This window comes from Palaemon carinicauda, chromosome 14 (genome assembly GCF_036898095.1).
Source record: "Palaemon carinicauda isolate YSFRI2023 chromosome 14, ASM3689809v2, whole genome shotgun sequence".
NCBI classification, from domain to species: Eukaryota; Metazoa; Arthropoda; class Malacostraca; order Decapoda; family Palaemonidae; genus Palaemon; species Palaemon carinicauda.
Window position 1 is genome coordinate 125,469,629 of NC_090738.1, and position 19,739 is coordinate 125,489,367.

At 31.3% G+C, this 19,739-nt stretch overlaps 3 protein-coding genes across 3 annotated transcripts; all 3 read left to right on the forward strand.

The window, feature by feature from the left end:
• The first annotated feature begins 3,426 nt into the window (after positions 1–3,426).
• Positions 3,427–4,720, forward strand: LOC137653334 (larval cuticle protein A2B-like). Its single transcript, XM_068386704.1, has 4 exons — positions 3,427–3,456; positions 3,735–3,824; positions 3,941–4,078; positions 4,456–4,720. The coding sequence occupies exons 1-4, from the start codon at positions 3,427–3,429 to the stop codon at positions 4,645–4,647; spliced, it is 450 nt and encodes a 149-aa protein (XP_068242805.1). The 3' UTR covers positions 4,648–4,720.
• Positions 4,721–8,622: 3,902 nt separating this feature from the next.
• Positions 8,623–9,692, forward strand: LOC137653335 (cuticle protein 7-like). Its single transcript, XM_068386705.1, has 3 exons — positions 8,623–8,708; positions 8,831–8,968; positions 9,451–9,692. The coding sequence occupies exons 1-3, from the start codon at positions 8,634–8,636 to the stop codon at positions 9,640–9,642; spliced, it is 405 nt and encodes a 134-aa protein (XP_068242806.1). The 5' UTR covers positions 8,623–8,633; the 3' UTR covers positions 9,643–9,692.
• Positions 9,693–15,244: 5,552 nt separating this feature from the next.
• LOC137652993 (uncharacterized) lies at positions 15,245–18,294 on the forward strand. The gene is made up of 4 exons (XM_068386384.1): positions 15,245–15,534; positions 16,727–16,816; positions 17,399–17,536; positions 18,051–18,294. The coding sequence occupies exons 1-4, from the start codon at positions 15,245–15,247 to the stop codon at positions 18,292–18,294; spliced, it is 762 nt and encodes a 253-aa protein (XP_068242485.1).
• Positions 18,295–19,739: the final 1,445 nt, after the last annotated feature.

The following is a 19,739-nucleotide window of genomic DNA, read 5'->3' on the forward strand; positions in this document are numbered from 1 at the left end:
CCAATTCCAAACTGGAGTTCGAGTCCTACTCAAACTCGTTAGTTTTTTTGATCGCTGTAACCTCACCATCCTTGTGAGCTAAGGATGCAGGGTTTGGGGGAGCCTATAGGTCTATGTGCTGAGTTATCAGCTGCCATTGCCTGGCCCTCCTTGGTCCTAGCTTGGGTGGAGAGGGGGCTTGGGCGCTGATCATATGGATATATGGTCAGTCTCTAGGGCATTGTCCTGTTTGATAGGGCAATGAACTATCCATTGCCTCTGCCATTCTTGAGCGGCCTTTAAATCTTTACTCTATCTAAACTTAAAAGCATACTCTATCAAAAGTTAATACCTTACTCCATCAACAGCTAAATGCTTACTCTGTCAAAAGCTAAATGCTTATCTTATTAAAAGTTAAATGTTTACCATATGGTATCTATATCAAAAGTTGAATGATTACTCTACCAAAAGATAAATGCACACCCAATCAAAAGCTAAATGCTTCCTCAATTAAAAGCTAAATAGATTACCATATTCGAGTCAAATAATTAATCTATCCCAAACTAAATGCTTACTCTATCAAGAGCTTAATGCTTACTCTATGAGAACATAATTGCTTCCCATATTTAAAACTAAGAATAGTTATCTGGGATTTGGTACCTACAAAATATATTGATATTTCAATGACGGAAACATTAGGATTTATTTATCGCTAAAAATATCCTTTATTAGGACAACAATATCTTTATTAACACATAGAGAAACAAAAAAATAAACTGCTCTTATACAAGAACTTGCAACAGTCAGTGATATATCGAAAATACTTGCTCGTGTATTGTACAAACGCAACACATTGAACGTTCGCAGTAGTAAAGAGTTGACGATATAAGAACTATCAAAATATTTTACTGAACTTAAAAAGAGATTTTATATCAATTACTTAGGAATAACTCCGTAGTCTAGCAAAATTTCAGATCTTCTTCCATGTCGGTTAACTTAGAGAAAAAAAGGTTAAATTTCGCTGTTTTCATATATATATATATATATATATATATATATATATATATATATATATATATATATATATATATATATATATATATATATATATATATATATATATATATATAAAAGCTGGCTCAGTTATTGAATCAGCAAAAGACATAGGTGGGAAAGTACTTAAACAAGATCATGAAAGACTAATAGAAAACACTAAAATTAATTAAGACAATTTTAGAAAAGCGGGTAAAATCCAAGTGACTTGAAAAAGAATTAGAAGAATTATTCAAAACAATAAACAAACTATAAACCCTAGATATTCATGAACAAATCAGAACAAAATTGAGCAAACACTAAAAAAAAAAAAGGAAGCATCAAATTGATGAATAGAAGACTTGGAACAGGGCGCCAACATATGTTTGCTTTAAAAGATGAAAATGGAAATATCATATATATATATATATATATATATATATATATATATATATATATATATATATATATATATATATATATATATATATAAAAAGGTGGAGTAATACAAATTACAGAGGATCTCTATAAAATAGTGATATAAGACAATAACTTTGTCAATAAAAATAATGGAACATCTGGGACAGTACCAAACGTAACAGTAGGATAAATAAATAAAGCAATAAATGGCATGAAAAAAGGCAAAGCAGCAGAAGAAAATGGCTTAACAAATGATTTAAAAATAGATGGAAGGAGATTTCATAGCAGTAAAACTTGCTGAACTTTACAGAAAATCCCTATAAGAATGCTCTATACCTGGCGCTTGGAGAAAACTTTATTGTAATTTACAAAAAGGGAGACACAAAAGACCTGAAAAATTGTAGCCCATTAAGTTTACACTCGGTAATATATATAAAATATTTACAAGTTCATATCAAGCCAAATAGAAAGACAGCTAGACTTTAATCAACCAAGAGACTCAGGAGGATTACGAAGCGGGTATTCACCAACTAACTATATACATACATGCATACATACATATACCAAGGCACTTCCCCCAATTTTGGGGGGTAGCCGACATAAACAAATGAAACAAAACAAAAAAAGGGGACCTCTACTCTCTACGTTCCTCCAGCCTAACAAGGGACTCAACCGAGTTCGGCTGGTACTGCTAGGGTGCCACAGCCCACCCTCCCCCGTTATCCACCACAGATGAAGCTTCATAATGCTGAATCCCCCACTGCTGCTACCTCCGCGGTCATCTAAGGCATCGGAGGCAGCAGCAGGGCCTACCGGAACTGCGTCACATACATAAACTATATACAGTAGAAGTAATTAACAAGTAAGAGTCAAAAGAATACGACAAACCACTATGTAAGGAATCTATAATCTATGAGAAAGCTTTTGACTCTCCTAAACCCCCAGCAACATTGAAAGCCATTCAAAGACAATGGATAGATGAGTCTCATGTTAGAACACTTGAAGATATCTGCAAGGAGAGTACAGCAATTCTAAAACTACATAAAGATAGTGAGAAAATACCCATTAATAAAGGAGTTAGACAGTGACCCATATCTCCTAAATTATTCACAGCGTGCCTAGAAGTTTATAAGAATTTAGATTGGTAAAATATTGGAATTAATATTAATGGGGTATATCTTCACAAAATAAGATTTGCAAATGACATAGTTTTGTTTAATGAATCATGGGAGGAATTGCAAAAGATATGGAAGATTTCAAGAGAAAAAGCAAAAGTGTAAAACTGAAAATGAATGTGAGTAAAACTTAGACAATGTTCAAAGAAATTACTGAGACGACAAATGAGAGTTACGGATAAGCCTCTAAAGATTTTTATTGAATATATGAGTAATTACGATAAACAATAAATGTTTCGCAAGCACACCAGACTGTAATTAAGAGAAACATAAGCATAGGATGGAGAGCTTTTGGTAAAAAAAAGCCACTTTTTTTCTATAAATTAAAGTATTTAAGCAGATAATCCTACCAGTACTAACTTAGGCATCGGAAACTTTGAGCCATACTAATCCCTTGGAACAAAGGCTAGATAAAACTCAAAAGAGTTACAGAAAGATTAATGATGGGAATAACACTAAAAGATAAAAAGAGCAACATGGATAAGAGAAAAGAATTTGAGTGAATCATATTCTGAAAAATGTAAGAAAAAAGTGGACATTGACAGGACATATAATGAGAATGACAGATAATAGATGGGCAGCTAAAATAGCACGTACTTCATATCAATGGCCAATAATGAACTCAAGGAAAAAGGGCGTTGTGCTTTCCTTCTCCCCCCCCCCCTCCTCCCTCAAAAAAGGCCCGAGGGCATCGTCTATATCTATACAACTTCTGGGAAAAAAACCACCAAATGATCTCGAAGGTCGTCAATATCGAAGCCACTCCTATAAAAGCTCAACTCCTCTGTAGGTTCGACATCATTTTCTTCTTCGCCTTCCAATGAACAGGACGATCATCATGTACACGAAGGTAAAACTAGCACGTACAGCAGAAGAAGCTGATGATATTGTGATATAATGTTACTTCTTTCAACATTTATTTACTTTTTGAAGAAGATGGAGGCGTAGACCATTCAGCCGAGGAACTTATCTATTGAAGTGGAACTCTAAATTGTAAACTGGATATCTTCTCTTTTCTTCTCCATCTTTCCCACTGTTATCTTTACAATAAGGGGTCGGTTGCCTGATGCACCCTCTCCAGTACCTTCTATCAGTGTTCAATGTTACTGAACTCTCCCATTCCCTCAGGTTGCTGTTCTGGTTATGCTGGTGGGTCTGGCTTTGTCTGCTCCTTCCGACAGTTATGGACCTCCTGCACACCAGCAGACATACAAAGAGGTAAGGAAATATACAACTACAGATAGTTATTATTCATCTTCTATGGAGTAGTGCATTTCTCAAAGAAAAAAAATCCTCGTGAATATACTAAATCTTTTCTTTTCTTCTCTGCGCAGGAACCAAAGCCGTACCAGTACAACTACGCCGTTCAAGACGAATATGCTGGCACAGACTTCGCCCAGACTGAGGAATCCGACGGACAGAACGTCAAAGGATCTTACACTGTTCAACTCCCCGACGGACGCAAGCAGACTGTAAGTCTCCCACCTTTCTTAATTAATTAAATTTCTCAGTATATACACTTAAAAATTGTATATGTTTCTTTAAATTCTTTAATAATTCATTTCAAACCCAACTTTCTCCTTTGACTAGCCAGACAGTATTACATTGGATCCTCCTCTCTGGTTACGGTTCACTTTCCCTTTGCCTACACATACACCGAATAGTCTGGCCTATTCTTTACATATTCTCCTCTGTCCTCATACACCTGACAACACTGAGATTACCAAACAATTCTTCTTCACCCAAGGGGTTAACTACTGCACTGTAATTGTTCAGTGGCTACTTTCAGACCATCTACAACACACCTTGAAATTATATGTCTTATTCTAACAATTCCTTTGCCTTGCAGGTGACCTACGTTGCCAGTCCCTACGGAGGATATCAAGCTGAGGTCTCCTATTACGGGGAGCCCCAGTACCCTCACGAATACGGCCCTCCAGTCACCTTCAAGCCCCAGTCCTACCACCACGAGCCTGCATACAAGCCTGCACCATCCTACCAACCTGCACCTTCCTACACTCCCGAGCCTTCCTACCACTAGACATGGCTAAATAACCCTTTCCCTGACTTCCTTTCCTTTCGACGAAATCCAATGTATATTATTTATATAAATATAAGTTTATGAGAATAAATATAAAGTTTATTGTTTAACCTATTAAAAGCTACAGCAGATGTGGTAACGTCCTTGTCTGGTGATTGCTAGACTGGGGTTTAAGTCCCGCTCAAACTCGTTAGTTTCTTTTGTCACTGCAACCTCACCATCATTGTAAGATAAGGATTCAGGGTTTGGGGGATCCTATAGGTCTATGTGCTGAGTCATCAGCACCTATTGCCTGGCCTTCCTTTTTCCTAGCTTGGGTGATGATCCTATGTATATCTGGTCAATCTCTAGGACACTGTCCTGCTTGATAGGGCAATGTCACTGTCCCTGGCCTCTGCCATTCATGACCGGCCTTTAATCCTTTACTCTAAACCTAAAAGCTTATTCTATCAAAAGCTAATTGCTTACTCTATGAAAAGCTAATTCCTTACTCCACCAACAGCAAAATGCTTACTCTGTTAAAAGCTAAATGCTTATCCTATCAAAGGTTAAATGATTACTGTACCAAAAACTAAATACATACTCAATCAAAAGATAAATTCTTTATAAATCAAAGGCTAAATCGCTTACTCTATTAGATTCAAATACCTTATCCTAAACTAAATGCTTACTCTATCAAAAGATTCATGCTAATTTTAAGAGATCATTGCTTACCAATATCAAAACTAACAATAGTTATGTGGGATTTGGTACCTATAAAACATATCTATCTCTCATTAAAGTTAACATGAGGATTTATCTATCTTTATTAAGACAATCTTATCTTTATCAAGACGTAGAGAAACGAAAAAATAAAATGTTCTTATACAAGAACTTGCAACAGTCAGTGATATATAAAAAATACTCGCTAATGTAATGTACAAACATAACATGTTGAACCTGTACATTCGTAGGAGTAAAAATGTTAACGATATATGGACTTTCAAAATATATTACTGAACTCCAACAAAGAGATAATTGTCTCCATTACTTATGAATAACTCCGTATTTTACAATCATTTAAGATCTTTTTTGATGCCGGTTAATTTCATATAAAAACTTTTAAAGACAACGAAAATATTTTTTTTTTGTTGTCTCAGTTAATAAAATTGAAAATAATACACTGTTTTTTAAAAAAATTATATATATTATCCCAAATAACTGATAAGAAAATCCTGAAATTTGAGCTTTGATTGCTTTACTCAATTGGCCAAAGCGAATGTAAATTTCAAGACCAATAATTCTTAATTTCTGTGCACTGGGCAAAGAGTAATTCCAGGCATCTTAAGTACAGTCACGTTCTTATCTACGGTTATGTGGATATGGTCAATGTTACCCTGCATGCAACTACGTCAGGTTTGAATTAAGATCTGGTTGGAGGGCTCTCTCTCTCTCTCTCTCTCTCTCTCTCTCTCTCTCTCTCTCTCTCTCTCTCTCTCTCTCTCTCTCTCTCTCTCTCTCTCACATATACATATATATATACATATATATAAATATATATATATATATATATATATATATATATATATATATATATATATATACTTATATATATATATATATATATATATATATATATATATATATATACACATGTATATATTTATATATATATATATATATATATATATATATATATATATATATATATATATATATATATATATATATATATATATATATATACATACATACATATATTTCCTTAATACGTCAGTTTACATCTTTTGAGAGGAATGTCACAGAAATGATCAAGCCTTCAAATTATCAATGTAGAGGAATAAATGTCATATTTCCCTGCATTTTTGTATCTCAGCTGTCAATGGTAATCCATACCTGGGTCAACTGATGGGTTACACACCAAAGAGAGCAATATACATGTATACATGTATATAATTTAAAACAAAAATTAAGACAGCCCCAACAATGTTTGCTTTAAAGGATGAAAATGGAGATATTATATCCACAATATAGATGGAGGAATAAAAATTGAGAGGATTTTTATATAACGCTTTCCAATAGTGATATAATAAATTAATTATCAAATAGAACTAATGAAACATCTGAGCTGGTACCAAACGAAAAAAGTAAGAGAAGTAAAAATAAGGCATGAAAGGAGGGAAAGCAGCAGAGGATGGTCTAACAATTGATTAATAGATGGAGGAGATTTTATGGTAATACTGACTGAACTTTACACAAAATGTCTACAGGAATGCTCTATACCTAGAGCTTGGAAAAACATTATCATAATATAAATTCACAAAAGGGCGACACAAAAAACCTGGAGAATTACCGGCAAATTTGTTTACTCTCAGTAACATATAAAATATTTACAAAGTTCATATTAGGCCATATAGAAAGATAACTAAACTTTAATCAACCGAGTGAGCAGGCAGGTTTTAAAAGCCAGTATTCCACAACTGACCATGTCCATGTAATTAACAGAGAATGACAAACCACTATGCATGGCATTTATAGACTATGAGAAAGCTTTCGATTCTGTAAAAACCCTATCAGTAATGAAAGCCATTCAAAGACAAAGAACTTATTACTCTTATGTTAGAACACTTGAATATATTTATACGGGAAGTACAGCAATTCTTAAACTACATATAGTGAGAAAATCAAGATTAAGAATGGAGTTACACAAAGTGACCAAATATCTCCTAAATTATCCACAGAGTTCTTAGAAGTTTTTAGGGAATAAAAATTTTGAAAATGTTGGAATTAACATAATGGGGAATATCTTATTAACCTAAGATTTGTAGATATCATAGTTCTGTTTTGTGAATCACAGGAGGAATTACAAAGGTTGATAAATATTTCAATAGAGAAAACAGAAGTGTAAAACTGAAAATGAATATGAGTAAAAATGAGATAATGTTCAATGAAAATGTAGACAGAAAACAAATAAAAGTTATGGACAAACCTTTAGAGATTATTAATGGATATAAGAAAGTGTTTCCAGAGAACATGAGACCGAAATTATGAGAAACATAAGCACGGGATGGGGAGTTTTGGTAATAACAATTGCAATCATGAAAGATAAAATGCTACTTTCTCTAAAAAAGAAGAGTATTTGATCAGATAATCCTTCCAGTATTAACTCATGCATCAGTAACTAGGAGCCTTACTAAAGCCTTAGAACATAAAGTAGTTACAACTCGAAGAACTATTGAAAGAGTAATGATGGGAATAACACTAAAATACAAAAGAGCAACAAAGATACGAGATAAAAATTAAGGGTATTATAGTCTAACAAAATGTAAGAAAAAAAAATGGACATTGAGAGGCCATATATCGAGAATGACAGATAATAAATGGACAGTTAAAAGAAAACGTACTTCACATCGATGGCCCATAATGAACTAAAGAAAAAAGGGCGTTATGCTTTCCTCCTCCAACTCCCCCCCCCCCTCCCCCCAAATAACGCCCGAGGGCATCGTCTATATCTGTACAACTTCTTGGAAAAACCATCAAATGATCCTCAAGGTCGTCAATATCGAAGCCACTCCTATAAAAGCTCAACTCCTCTGTAGGTTCGACATCATTTTCTTCTTCGCCTTCCAACGAACAGGACGATCATCATGTACACGAAGGTAGGACTGGCACGTACAGCAGAAGCAGCTGATGATATTGTGATATAATGTTACTTCTTTCAACATTTATTTACTTTTTGAAGAAGATGGAGGCGTAGACCATTCAGCCGAGGAACTTATCTATTGAAGTGGAACTCTAAATTATATACTGAAAATCTTCTCTTTTCTTCATCTTTCCCACCGTTATCCTTACATTAAGGGTCGGTTGCTTGATGCGCCCTCTCTAAAGCCTTCTATCAAAGGCTTCCTTCTCTTTTCCTGATCAAAATGTGATCAATGTTATAAACGACCACAGTCAAAAGAAACATTAACTGACATCCCCCATTCCCTCAGGTTGCTGTTCTGGTTATGCTGGTGGGTCTGGCTTTGGCTGCTCCTTCCGACAGTTATGGACCTCCTGCACACCAGCAGACATACAAAGAGGTAAGGAAATGTATGACAAAAGATCCTTATTATTCGTCTTCAGAATAATATGCATATAAGAATATATTTCCAAAAGAAGAATTTCCTTTTGAATAAACTCTTTTTCATTATTCTTTGTAAAGGAACCAAAGCCGTACCAGTACAACTACGCCGTTCAAGACGAATATGCTGGCACAGACTTCGCCCAGACTGAGGAATCCGACGGACAGAACGTAAAAGGATCTTACACTGTTCAACTCCCCGACGGACGCAAGCAGACTGTAAGTACCCCAACTTTCTTAACATTCAATCAGTTATAAAAGTAATTAAATTTCTTAGTAACTACAATTAATAATGGGACCTTTTTAAGTTTTCCACCTTTCTCAAGATCAACTAAGTCATAAAACTAATTAAATTTCTGAGTATCTACACTTAATAAATTGTATATTTTTCTTAAAATTCTTTTATAATTAATTTCAAACCCAATTCTTTCTTTTACCATACAGTAGGTTTTACATCCAATGATATAAGTAAAAAACGATATATTATGAATTTAATTTTCTCTTATCTATATGATAAAAAAGTGTCTTTTTCATATGTCTATTTAAAATGAATTCCTTTCACAACAATATTCATACTTTCAATTGACCGCAAGTCTTAAATCTGAATACACAAGTAGACATAATGTGAAATTAACTTTCAGACTATCTACAGTACACATTGAAATTATATGTCTTATTTTAAGAATTCCTTTGACTTGCAGGTGACCTACGTTGCCAGTCCCTACGGAGGATATCAAGCTGAGGTCTCCTATTACGGAGAGCCCCAGTACCCTCACGAATACGGCCCTCCAGTCACCTTCAAGCCCCAGTCCTACCACCACGAGCCTGCATACAAGCCTGCACCATCCTACCAACCTGCACCTTCCTACACTCCCGAGCCTTCCTACCACTAGACATGGCTAAATAACCCTTTCCCTGACTTCCTTTCCTTTCGACGAAATCCAATGTATATTATTTATATCAATATAAGATTATTAGAATGAATATTGATTTTATTGGTTTCCCTGTTAAAAGGTAGACGCTTACTCTACCTAAACCTAAAAGGTTACTCTACCTAAACCTAAAAGCTTAGTCTATCGAAAGCTAATTGCTTACTCTATCAAAAGCTGATTGCTTACTCTATCAAAAGCTGATTGCTTACTCTATCAAAAGCTAATTGCTTACTCTAACAAAAGCTAATTGCTTACTCTATTAAAAGCTAATTGCTTACTCTATCAAAAGCTAATTGCTTACTCTAACAAAAGCTAATTGCTTACTCTATCAAAAGCTAATTGCTTACTCTAACAAAAGCTAATTGCTTACTCTATCAAAAGCTAATTGCTTACTCTAACAAAAGCTAATTGCTTACTCTATCAAAAGCTGATTGCTTACTTTATTGAAAGCTAATTGCTTACTCTATCAAAAGCTAATTGTTTACTCTATTAAAAGTTAATTGCCTACTCTATCAAAAGCTAATTGCTTACTCTATCAAAAGCTGATTGCTTACTCTATCAAAAGCTAATTGCTTACTCTATCAAAAGCTAATTGCTTACTCTATCAAAAGCTGATTGCTTACTCTATCAAAAGCTAATTGTTTACTCTATTAAAAGTTAATTGCCTACTCTATCAAAAGCTAATTGCTTACTCTAACAAAACCTAATTGTTACTCTATCAAAAGTTGATTGCTTACCATATTAAAAGTCAAATGCTCACTCTTGTCAAAAGCTAAATATTTAATTGCCAAAAGCTAATAGCTCCAGCTATCAAAAGCTAAATGCTTACGCTATCCAAAGATAAATACTCACTCAATCAAAAGCTAATTTCTTACCCAATTAAAAACAAACAATAGTTATCAATTGGTACCTACAAAATATATTAATATATGAGTGATGGAAAAAAAAATTAGGATTACTGTGTCGATAAGAATATCTTCATTAAGACGCAACGAGCCTAAAAATTAAGGCATAAAATGAACTTTCAACAGTCAGTGATAGATCGAAAATACTTGATAATGTAATGTACAAACAAAGACCTACAGATAGAGTCTTTTTTTATTACAATATACGAATTATAAAAATATTTTACTGTACTTAAACTAAGGGATAATAGTATCCATTACTTACAAATAACTCCGTTATCAATAAACATATATATATGTATGCATATATATATATATATATATATATATATATATATATATATATATATATATGCACATATATACTATATACTGTACATTTTCTCAACATGTCATTCTGAGAAATGGTAGAGCCTTCTAGTTTTAAGTATAAAGGAATAATTTTACTATTCCAGCTTATTTTTTCACCTCAGCTATCACATACACACGTGTATGTATGTATGTATTTAAGTGTGTGTATATATATATACATATACACACACACACACACATATATATATATATATATATATATATATATATACATATATATATATTACATTTAAATCTCAAACTAGACTTACAATACTCTGAGGAAGATCAATACCCAACACATCAGTTAATCGCACATACCTGAAAAGAAAGAAAACGAAATTAATGGGTGATACACTCTCTCTCTCTCTCTCTCTCTCTCTCTCTCTCTCTCTCTCTCTCTCTCTCTCTCTCTCTCTCTCTCTCTCTCACTAGCGCAATGATCATTGCTGAAAGGACAAAATGAAGATGTACTAAATAATTAATTTGTATACTATTTTAAAACAAGACTTGTTTACATGTCATTTAACTACTGGGAACTTTGTTAGGATATCTAGAACTATGATCTTTTTTTTTTTTTTCAATAATTGTATTAAAATAATTTTAAATATGTTATGATAGTCTTTCTTTACAAATTCCATAACCATAGCTTGTCTTTTAAAGTCAATGATCATTCCTTTTTGGAAATAATCATAATGTACAGCATAATATTACTCAAAACCTAATGACGTAGAACGCAAAATTGAAAAACAAATACTAAAAAAGGTAAAATATGTATTTTTGAGTCCACAGTTCGACTTTAATTACGTCGAAAAAATTTCAAAGAATTGTTTAATATTGGTTAGCAAAGCAACCAATAATGAAATAAAAAATACACCAGAAACCTTGTCAATACACACAATAAAGTGACAATTTTCACAGCCAAACAAATTGCAGAAATTATTATTATTTTTTTTTTTTGGCTACAAAAGCTATTGACAATATACAAAAGAAAATAAACATCAGAAACTTTGTCAATACACGCAAAATAGCAACAATTTTTACAGCTAAAAAAATTGCAAAAACGATTCGATTTTTTTTCAATGCAGAAACTATTTGACAATATACAAAAGAAAATACATAAAAAACCTTGTCAATACACCCTAAAGAGCAAAACTTTTCGCATCCAAAGAATTTGCAAACACTATTTAGAAATAATTTTTATTGCGGAAACTATTTAACAACACACACAAAAATAAAACATCAGGAACCTTGTCAATATACCCTAAATAGCAATAATTTTCACAGATAAAAAAATTGCAAAAACTATTTTGAATTTTTTTTATTGCAAAAGCTATGCAGGTACTATTTACATTAATTTTTATTGCAGAAACCATATGACAACACACAAAAGAAAATAAAATATCAGGAACTCTTGTCAATACACCCCAAATAGCAATAATTTTCGCAGCCAAAGAAATTTCAAAAACTATTTTAAATTTTTTTTTATTGCAAAAGCTATGCAGGTACTATTTGGATTATTTCTATTGCAGAAACTATTTGACAACACGCAAAAGAAAATAAAACATCAGGAACTTTGTCAATAAACCCCCAAAAATTTTCACAGCCAAAGATTGTCTTGCAGAAACTATTTCATGGACTACCTGTTCGACGTACAAAAAAAGCAGAAAGTGCCCCAGTGAGAGCCCTAAAGCCGAAATACCTTTCAATGGCACTGTGGGGGAGATGAGTGCCAATCCATGTCATGCACTGATGTCTTCCAACCTAAGTCTTAACGTCCACGGTACATCGATTCCCTTTCCAGGCGAGTGACCTCGCCGATTTAAAAAAAAAAAAAAAAAAAAAAAAAAAAAAAAAAAAAAAAAAAAAAAAAAAAAAAAAAAAAAGCAGTTGTCTTTAGCGAGAGAGCCTTTTTTTTACGATTCATTCGAAAATTTGAATTTGATGTTTTCGTCGTGTAAAACCATTTATGGGATTTTTAAAAACCTGAAGTACTTCAATTGTAACTAAACTTATCACTTTCTTTATATCATGGTATAATTGAATATCTAATTATGAAAATGATAAAATTTATGGGTTATTTCTAAATCTGAAAATGCATGATACTTCTAATGTAACTATATTCCTTACTTTCTTTATATTATGGAAAAATTAAATATGTCTAATAATTAAAATAATATAATTTATAGGATTTTTTAAAATCTGAAAATGCTTGATATTTCAAGTGTAGCTAAATTCCTTACTATCTTTATCTTATGGAAAAATTGAGTATGTCTAATTATGATAATAGTAAAATGTATGGGATTTTTTAGTCTGAAAATGCTTGATATTTCAAGTGTAGCTAAATTCCTTACTTTCTGTATATTATGGAAAAATTAAATATGTCTATTTAAGAAAAAATAAAATCTATGTGATTTTTTTTAAATCTGAAAATGCATGATACTTCTAATGTAACTAAATTTCTTATTTTCTTTATATTGTCGAATAAATGAAATATGAAAAACCTGTTATGGTTTTTTTATCTTAAAATGTTTGATACTTCAAGTGTACGTAAATTTTCACTTTCTTTACATTATTGAAAAAAAATATGTGTTCCATTATGTTTCCATCGTGTAAAACTTTTTTTTTTTCATATCTCAAATTCCATAATACTTCATGTGTATCTTCACTTTCTTCATATTATGACAAATATAAATATGTTTAATTATGAAAATTAGTGATATCTCTAGTTGCAATGTAAAAATATCAGAAAATTAAGCCAAAAAGGTTTCTTTCAAATAAATACATCAATTTTACTATGCCCCCTAAAGAAAAAGCTAAACATTTCTCAAGGAAACGGCAATTCACTTAACATTTACACTTTAATTATGTTTTTATAATACGGTTATGAGCAACAAATGGAGCAAGTGTTCTTAAAAAAAAAAAAAAAAAAAGCAAATTAATATTCCCTTCACTCAAAATAAAAAAAGTCCATAAAACATATAGCCATGAGCGAAAAGTCATACGAAATTAATATATCTAAACGTTATGAAGTTATAGTATAATTTTTTTCCTCTACGAGAAATGTAAACAAAAATCAAAGTATATACATAATATTATACAATTTCTTATTTCAATGTAATCATGTCAGATCATTATTTATATACAATAAATATACATAAATACATCTCCCCTATATAATAAAAAACAAGTGTCTGCCCATATATTATATTATGTTATATTATATCATATTATCTACATATATATATATATATATATATATATATATATATATATAAATATATATATATATACAGTATATATATGTATATATATATATACTGTATATATACAAACTTATATATATATATATATATATATATATATTTATACAAATAAATAAATATATATATATATATATATATATACATATATATATATATATATATATATATATATATATATATATCAATCAATCAATCAACCGGAAAGCAACAATCTCCCACATATTGCCCAACTAAAGCGTGTTGTAGTTTGGAAAGGAGGAGGGAATGGTAAAGGTTGCATCTGTGTGTGAGTGCATATCTATCTAGATATGTGGTCGTCATTTTTGACGGGTCGTATACACTAGTATATACTGTACATATTCACCAATGTATGCGTCTACTTGTGCAAGTTAATGAATCAAGGGGCCGGCAAAATATGAAGTGAATAATGAATGCATTACCAGTACATACACAAGTGCTTACACGACTGACCACGCACACAATTAAAATTGAAACTTGAAACTTAAAAGGCAAAACTTATAATAAAAACCATTAAGCTCGAATTAAACCTTAAAATACCCGTTACTTTAAAAAGGTTCTAAAATGTCAGAAAAAAAGGCAGTTTAAAACCAAATTAAACCTTAAAATATCCGTTACTTTAAAACGGTTCTAAAACGTCAGAGAAAGAAGACTTAAAATAAAAATCATTCAATTCGGATTAAAGCTTAAAATATCCATTACTTTAAAACGGTTCTAAAACATAAGAGAAAGATGGCTTAAAATAAAAACCTTTTAATTCGAAGTAAACCTTAAAATATGCGTTACTTTAAAATGTTCTAAAACACCAGAACAAGCCGGCTTCAAATAAAAACCATTAAGCTAAAAAAAAAACTTAAAATATCAGTTACTTTAAAAAGGTTCTAAAATTTCATTTAGTTCGAATTAATTATTAAAATAACCATTACTTTAAAACGGTTCTAAAATTTCATTTAGTTCGAATTAAACATTAAAATAACCTTTTCTTTAAAACAGTCCTGAAACACTAGAGAAAGATTGCTTAAAATGAAAAACATTAAGCTCAAATATAACCTTAACATGTCCGTTACTTCAAAACAGTTCTATACAAAGTCAGAGAAAGGCGGCGACTTTTACTTCTTTCCCATCTTCGGGGTCACCCTCAGGCGACCTAACCTATCTCTACCTGCCTGGGAGGTCATTCCCAAGACCCGCCCAAAGACATACGTGAAATGTCTCTATAAAAGCAGACCTACAGCGACTTCTGTACATCATTTCTTCGCCTACTTCCAACACTTCAACGACTCGAACAAAACACATCAGCAATGTTTACCAAGGTAAGGAAAATAAGTTTTTGAAAAGCTAAAAAAAAGGTTTTGATTAAATAGTCATACATATATATATATATATATATATATATATATATATATATATATATATATATATATATATATATATATATATATATATATATATATATATATATATTATGATGTAAATCATCATCTCCTCCTACGCCTATTGAGGCAAAGTGCCTAGGTTAGATTTCACCTGTCGTCTCTATCTTGAGCTTTTAAATCACTAATTCTCCATTCATCATCTCTCACTTCATGCTATCATAAATTGTAATTATAAATGCATATCTCTCAACAAATGAAAATAATCAAAAGTTCTATAGATGATGAAATATGTCAAGAAAATAATTGCAATGAAACTAAAATATGCTTTATCAAATCAATACTTCTCCATTCATCATCTCCCACTTCATGCTATCATAAATTGTAATTGTAAATATATATTTCTCAATAAATAAAAATAATCAAAAGTCTTATAAATGATGCAATATAAGTCAAGAAAATAATTGCAATGAAACTAAAATATGCTTTATTAACATATTGCAAGGATGATTATATAATTATTAGCATAATGCAAAACCCATCATAATTATTCAATTATTAATACCATAATTCTGTTCCCTGTAAATTAAAAATGGAAATAATCGAAAGTTTTATAAATGATGAAATGTAAGTCAAGAAAATAATTGCAATGAAACTAAAATATGCTTTATTAACATATTGCAATAATGACTATATAATTATTAGCATAATACAAAACCCATCATAATTATTCAATTATTAATACCATAATTCTGTTCCCTGTAAATTGAAAATGGAAATAATCGAAAGTTTTATAAATGATGAAATGTAAGTCAAGAAAATAATTGCAATGAAACTAAAATATGCTTTATTAACATATTGCAATAATGACTATATAATTATTAGCATAATGCAAATAACATCGTAATTATTCAATTATTAATACCATAATTCTGTTCCCTGTAAATTAAAAATGAAAGTAATCGAAAGTTTTATAAATGATGTAATGTAAGTCAAGAAAATAATTGCAATTAAACTAGAATATGCTTTATCAACATATTGCAATAATGACTATATAATTATTAGCATAATGCAAATAACATCGTAATCATTCACTTATTAATACCATAATTAATAATTATGTATCCTACAGGGTGCAATCCTGCTCGTTCTCTTTGGCCTGGCTCTTTCTGCGCCTTCAGATTCCTAGGGTCCAGCCCAACACCAACCAACTTACAGAGACGTGAGTGTTCTTCTTAAAGTATTGATTAATAACAAATAAGAATATTAATTTTCATTTTGTTCATACTGTGCTCTCCAAAAACGAGGCTTTTGCATGAAAAATATCTCCCATATTTAATGAACAGCAAGTGTCTGAAAAAAAAAAATATATATTATATATATATATATATATATATATATATATATATATATATATATATATATATACATATATACATATATATATATATATATATATATATATATATATATATATATATATATATATATATATATATATATATATCTTTTCGGTAGGGCTCCACTTTTCCCTATCCCTCTGGTAGGGGAGAGAATAGTCATACCCTGGTGAGGGGGAGGTGCGTGTACGTGTGTGTTCATATCTATCGAAATATTTAACCGTCATTTTTGACGGGTCGCATACACTAGTTTCTAATAAACACCTGTATGAATAAAAATCTAATTCCTCATTAAATAACTCATGCCAAAAAATAGCTATATCGATACAGCATTCTCATAACCTATGCAAAAAAAAAAAAAATTTTTTTTTACTAATTTGATTTCTTACTGTTTCCCTTTAAAGGAGCCAAAGCCTTACCATTATAACTACGCCGTTAACGACGAATACGCTGGCACAGACTTCGGCCAGACTGAGGAATCGGACGGACAAACAGTCAAGGGATCGTACACAGTTCAGCTTCCAGATGGTCGAAAGCAAACTGTAAGTTACTAATATAAATATATGTGTGTATATATATATATATATATATATATATATATATATATATATATATATATATATATATATATAATGTATATATATATACATATATATATATATATAATGTATATATATATATACATATATATATATATATATATATATATATATATATATATATATATATATATATATATATATATATATATATAATGTATATATATATATATATATATATATATATATATATATATATATATATATATACATATACATATATACGTATATATACATATATATACGTGTATATATATATATATATATATATATATATATAGAGAGAGAGAGAGAGAGAGAGAGAGAGAGAGAGAGAGAGAGAGAGAGAGAGAGAGAGAGAGAGAGAGAGAAAGAGATTTCTCCTCAGGTATGCAAACATATAAAATGAAAATATAAAAAAAAAAAACATGTCTATAACCAACATGTAATTTAATATTATATTTCCTCCTATATGCAGGTCAACTACGCAGTTGACCAATATGGAGGATATCAAGCTGAGGTCAGCTACTATGGAGAGCCCCAATACCCACATGAATATGGACCTCCAGTCACCTTCAAGCCCCAGTCCTACCACCACGAGCCTGCATACAAGCCTGCACAATCCTATCAACCTGCACCATCCTACACTCCCGAACCATCCTACCATTAAAGACGAGAGAAACGACACCTTCCAGGACCTAACCACCAATATCATTGTCTGATAAAATGTACATTATTTATGATAATAAAAATAAACAATATTAATGTTCTTTCATATACATTCCATTAATCATCATCTCCTACTCCTATTGACGCTAAAGTGCCTCTGTTAGATTTCACCAATCGTCTCTATCATGAGCTTTTAAATCAACAATTATCCATTCATCATCTCCAACTTCACGCTTTATAGACCTCAGCCATGTAGGCCTGGGTCTTCTAACTCTTCTAGTGCCTTGTCGAGCCCCATTCCATTAATAATCATCATCTCCTACTCTTTTTGACGCAAAGGGCCTCGGTTAGATTTCACCAATCGTCTCTATCATGAGCTTTTAAATCAACAATTCTCCATTCATCATCTCCAACTTAACGCTTCATAGTCCTTAACCATGTAGGCCTGGGTCTTCCAACTCTTCTAGTCACTCGTGGAGCCCAGTTAAACCATTAAACAAAGCAAGCCTTGTCAAAATTTCGATACATTTCTAATAAAATCCAATTAACCATAGACATAAGGCAAGATTTTCACGTCATTGCATATTCCTTACTATCTCCTTTTAGAAGTAAATAACATTGCCTTTAGTTATATACAGTACTTTAAAATCCTAAAAGAATAAGTTGGTTTACCAAACAGTTACCTCAGGTGGAAAAGGGAGAAAGGCTTTTACCACTAGGCTAGAGTTCAAATACTAAAAATAAATCTTTTTATGTAACAATCTTCCATTCATTAGCACAGAAGTGACCGAGCGTGTGCACGCACACACAAACACACACACACACACACACACACACACACATATATATATATATATATATATATATATATATATATATATATATATATATATATAAAAGATTGACTTCTTATTGATGGTAGTGGTGCAAGATAAATCCCCCTCTCTCTCTCTCTCTCTCTCTCTCTCTCTCTCTCTCTCTCTCTCTCTCTCTGTCCACACACACACACACACACACACATATATATATATATATATATATATATATATATATATATTATATATATATGTATGTATATGTATATATATATACATAAAACCTTATCTTTATCTAATGCCTTTTAAGATTATAATGCAAAATTTAGTCGAATCTTATCAATCTGGGTTTGATTCTGGAGTTGGCAGATAACAATTAAATCTTACATTATGCACATTGAATATACTTACTATCCTCAAGAACCGGTACTTCAAAAAGTAAATAACATGCACACAAAATAATGGAATAGAATGCTATATTACATACCCACCTAGACAATATTTTTTTTTTTTTTTTTTTTAGTGAATATCCAAATAATCTCTTATAGTCTCTGCAACCTCACCATCCTTGTGAACAAAGGATAGGGGGTTGGAGGGAGCCAATAGATCTATCTGCTGAAGCAGCTATTGTCTGGCCCTCCCTGGTCCCAGATTGGGCATCATCCTGCTAGCTAGGGCATTGC

Excerpts from the sequence above, each read along its gene's own strand:
- LOC137653334 (XM_068386704.1), top strand. The coding sequence starts at position 3,427 with ATGAACAGGACGATCATCATGTACACGAAG. Across the intron at positions 3,457-3,734 it reads CGATCATCATGTACACGAAG|GTTGCTGTTCTGGTTATGCT; the intron begins GTAAAACTAGCA and ends CCATTCCCTCAG. Across the intron at positions 4,079-4,455 it reads CCGACGGACGCAAGCAGACT|GTGACCTACGTTGCCAGTCC; the intron begins GTAAGTCTCCCA and ends TTTGCCTTGCAG.
- LOC137653335 (XM_068386705.1), top strand. The coding sequence starts at position 8,634 with ATGCTGGTGGGTCTGGCTTTGGCTGCTCCTTCCGACAGTTATGGACCT. Across the intron at positions 8,709-8,830 it reads ACCAGCAGACATACAAAGAG|GAACCAAAGCCGTACCAGTA; the intron begins GTAAGGAAATGT and ends TTCTTTGTAAAG. Across the intron at positions 8,969-9,450 it reads CCGACGGACGCAAGCAGACT|GTGACCTACGTTGCCAGTCC; the intron begins GTAAGTACCCCA and ends TTTGACTTGCAG.
- LOC137652993 (XM_068386384.1), top strand. The coding sequence starts at position 15,245 with ATGAAAAACATTAAGCTCAAATATAACCTTAACATGTCCGTTACTTCA. Across the intron at positions 15,535-16,726 it reads CATCAGCAATGTTTACCAAG|GGTGCAATCCTGCTCGTTCT; the intron begins GTAAGGAAAATA and ends TGTATCCTACAG. Across the intron at positions 17,537-18,050 it reads CAGATGGTCGAAAGCAAACT|GTCAACTACGCAGTTGACCA; the intron begins GTAAGTTACTAA and ends TCCTATATGCAG.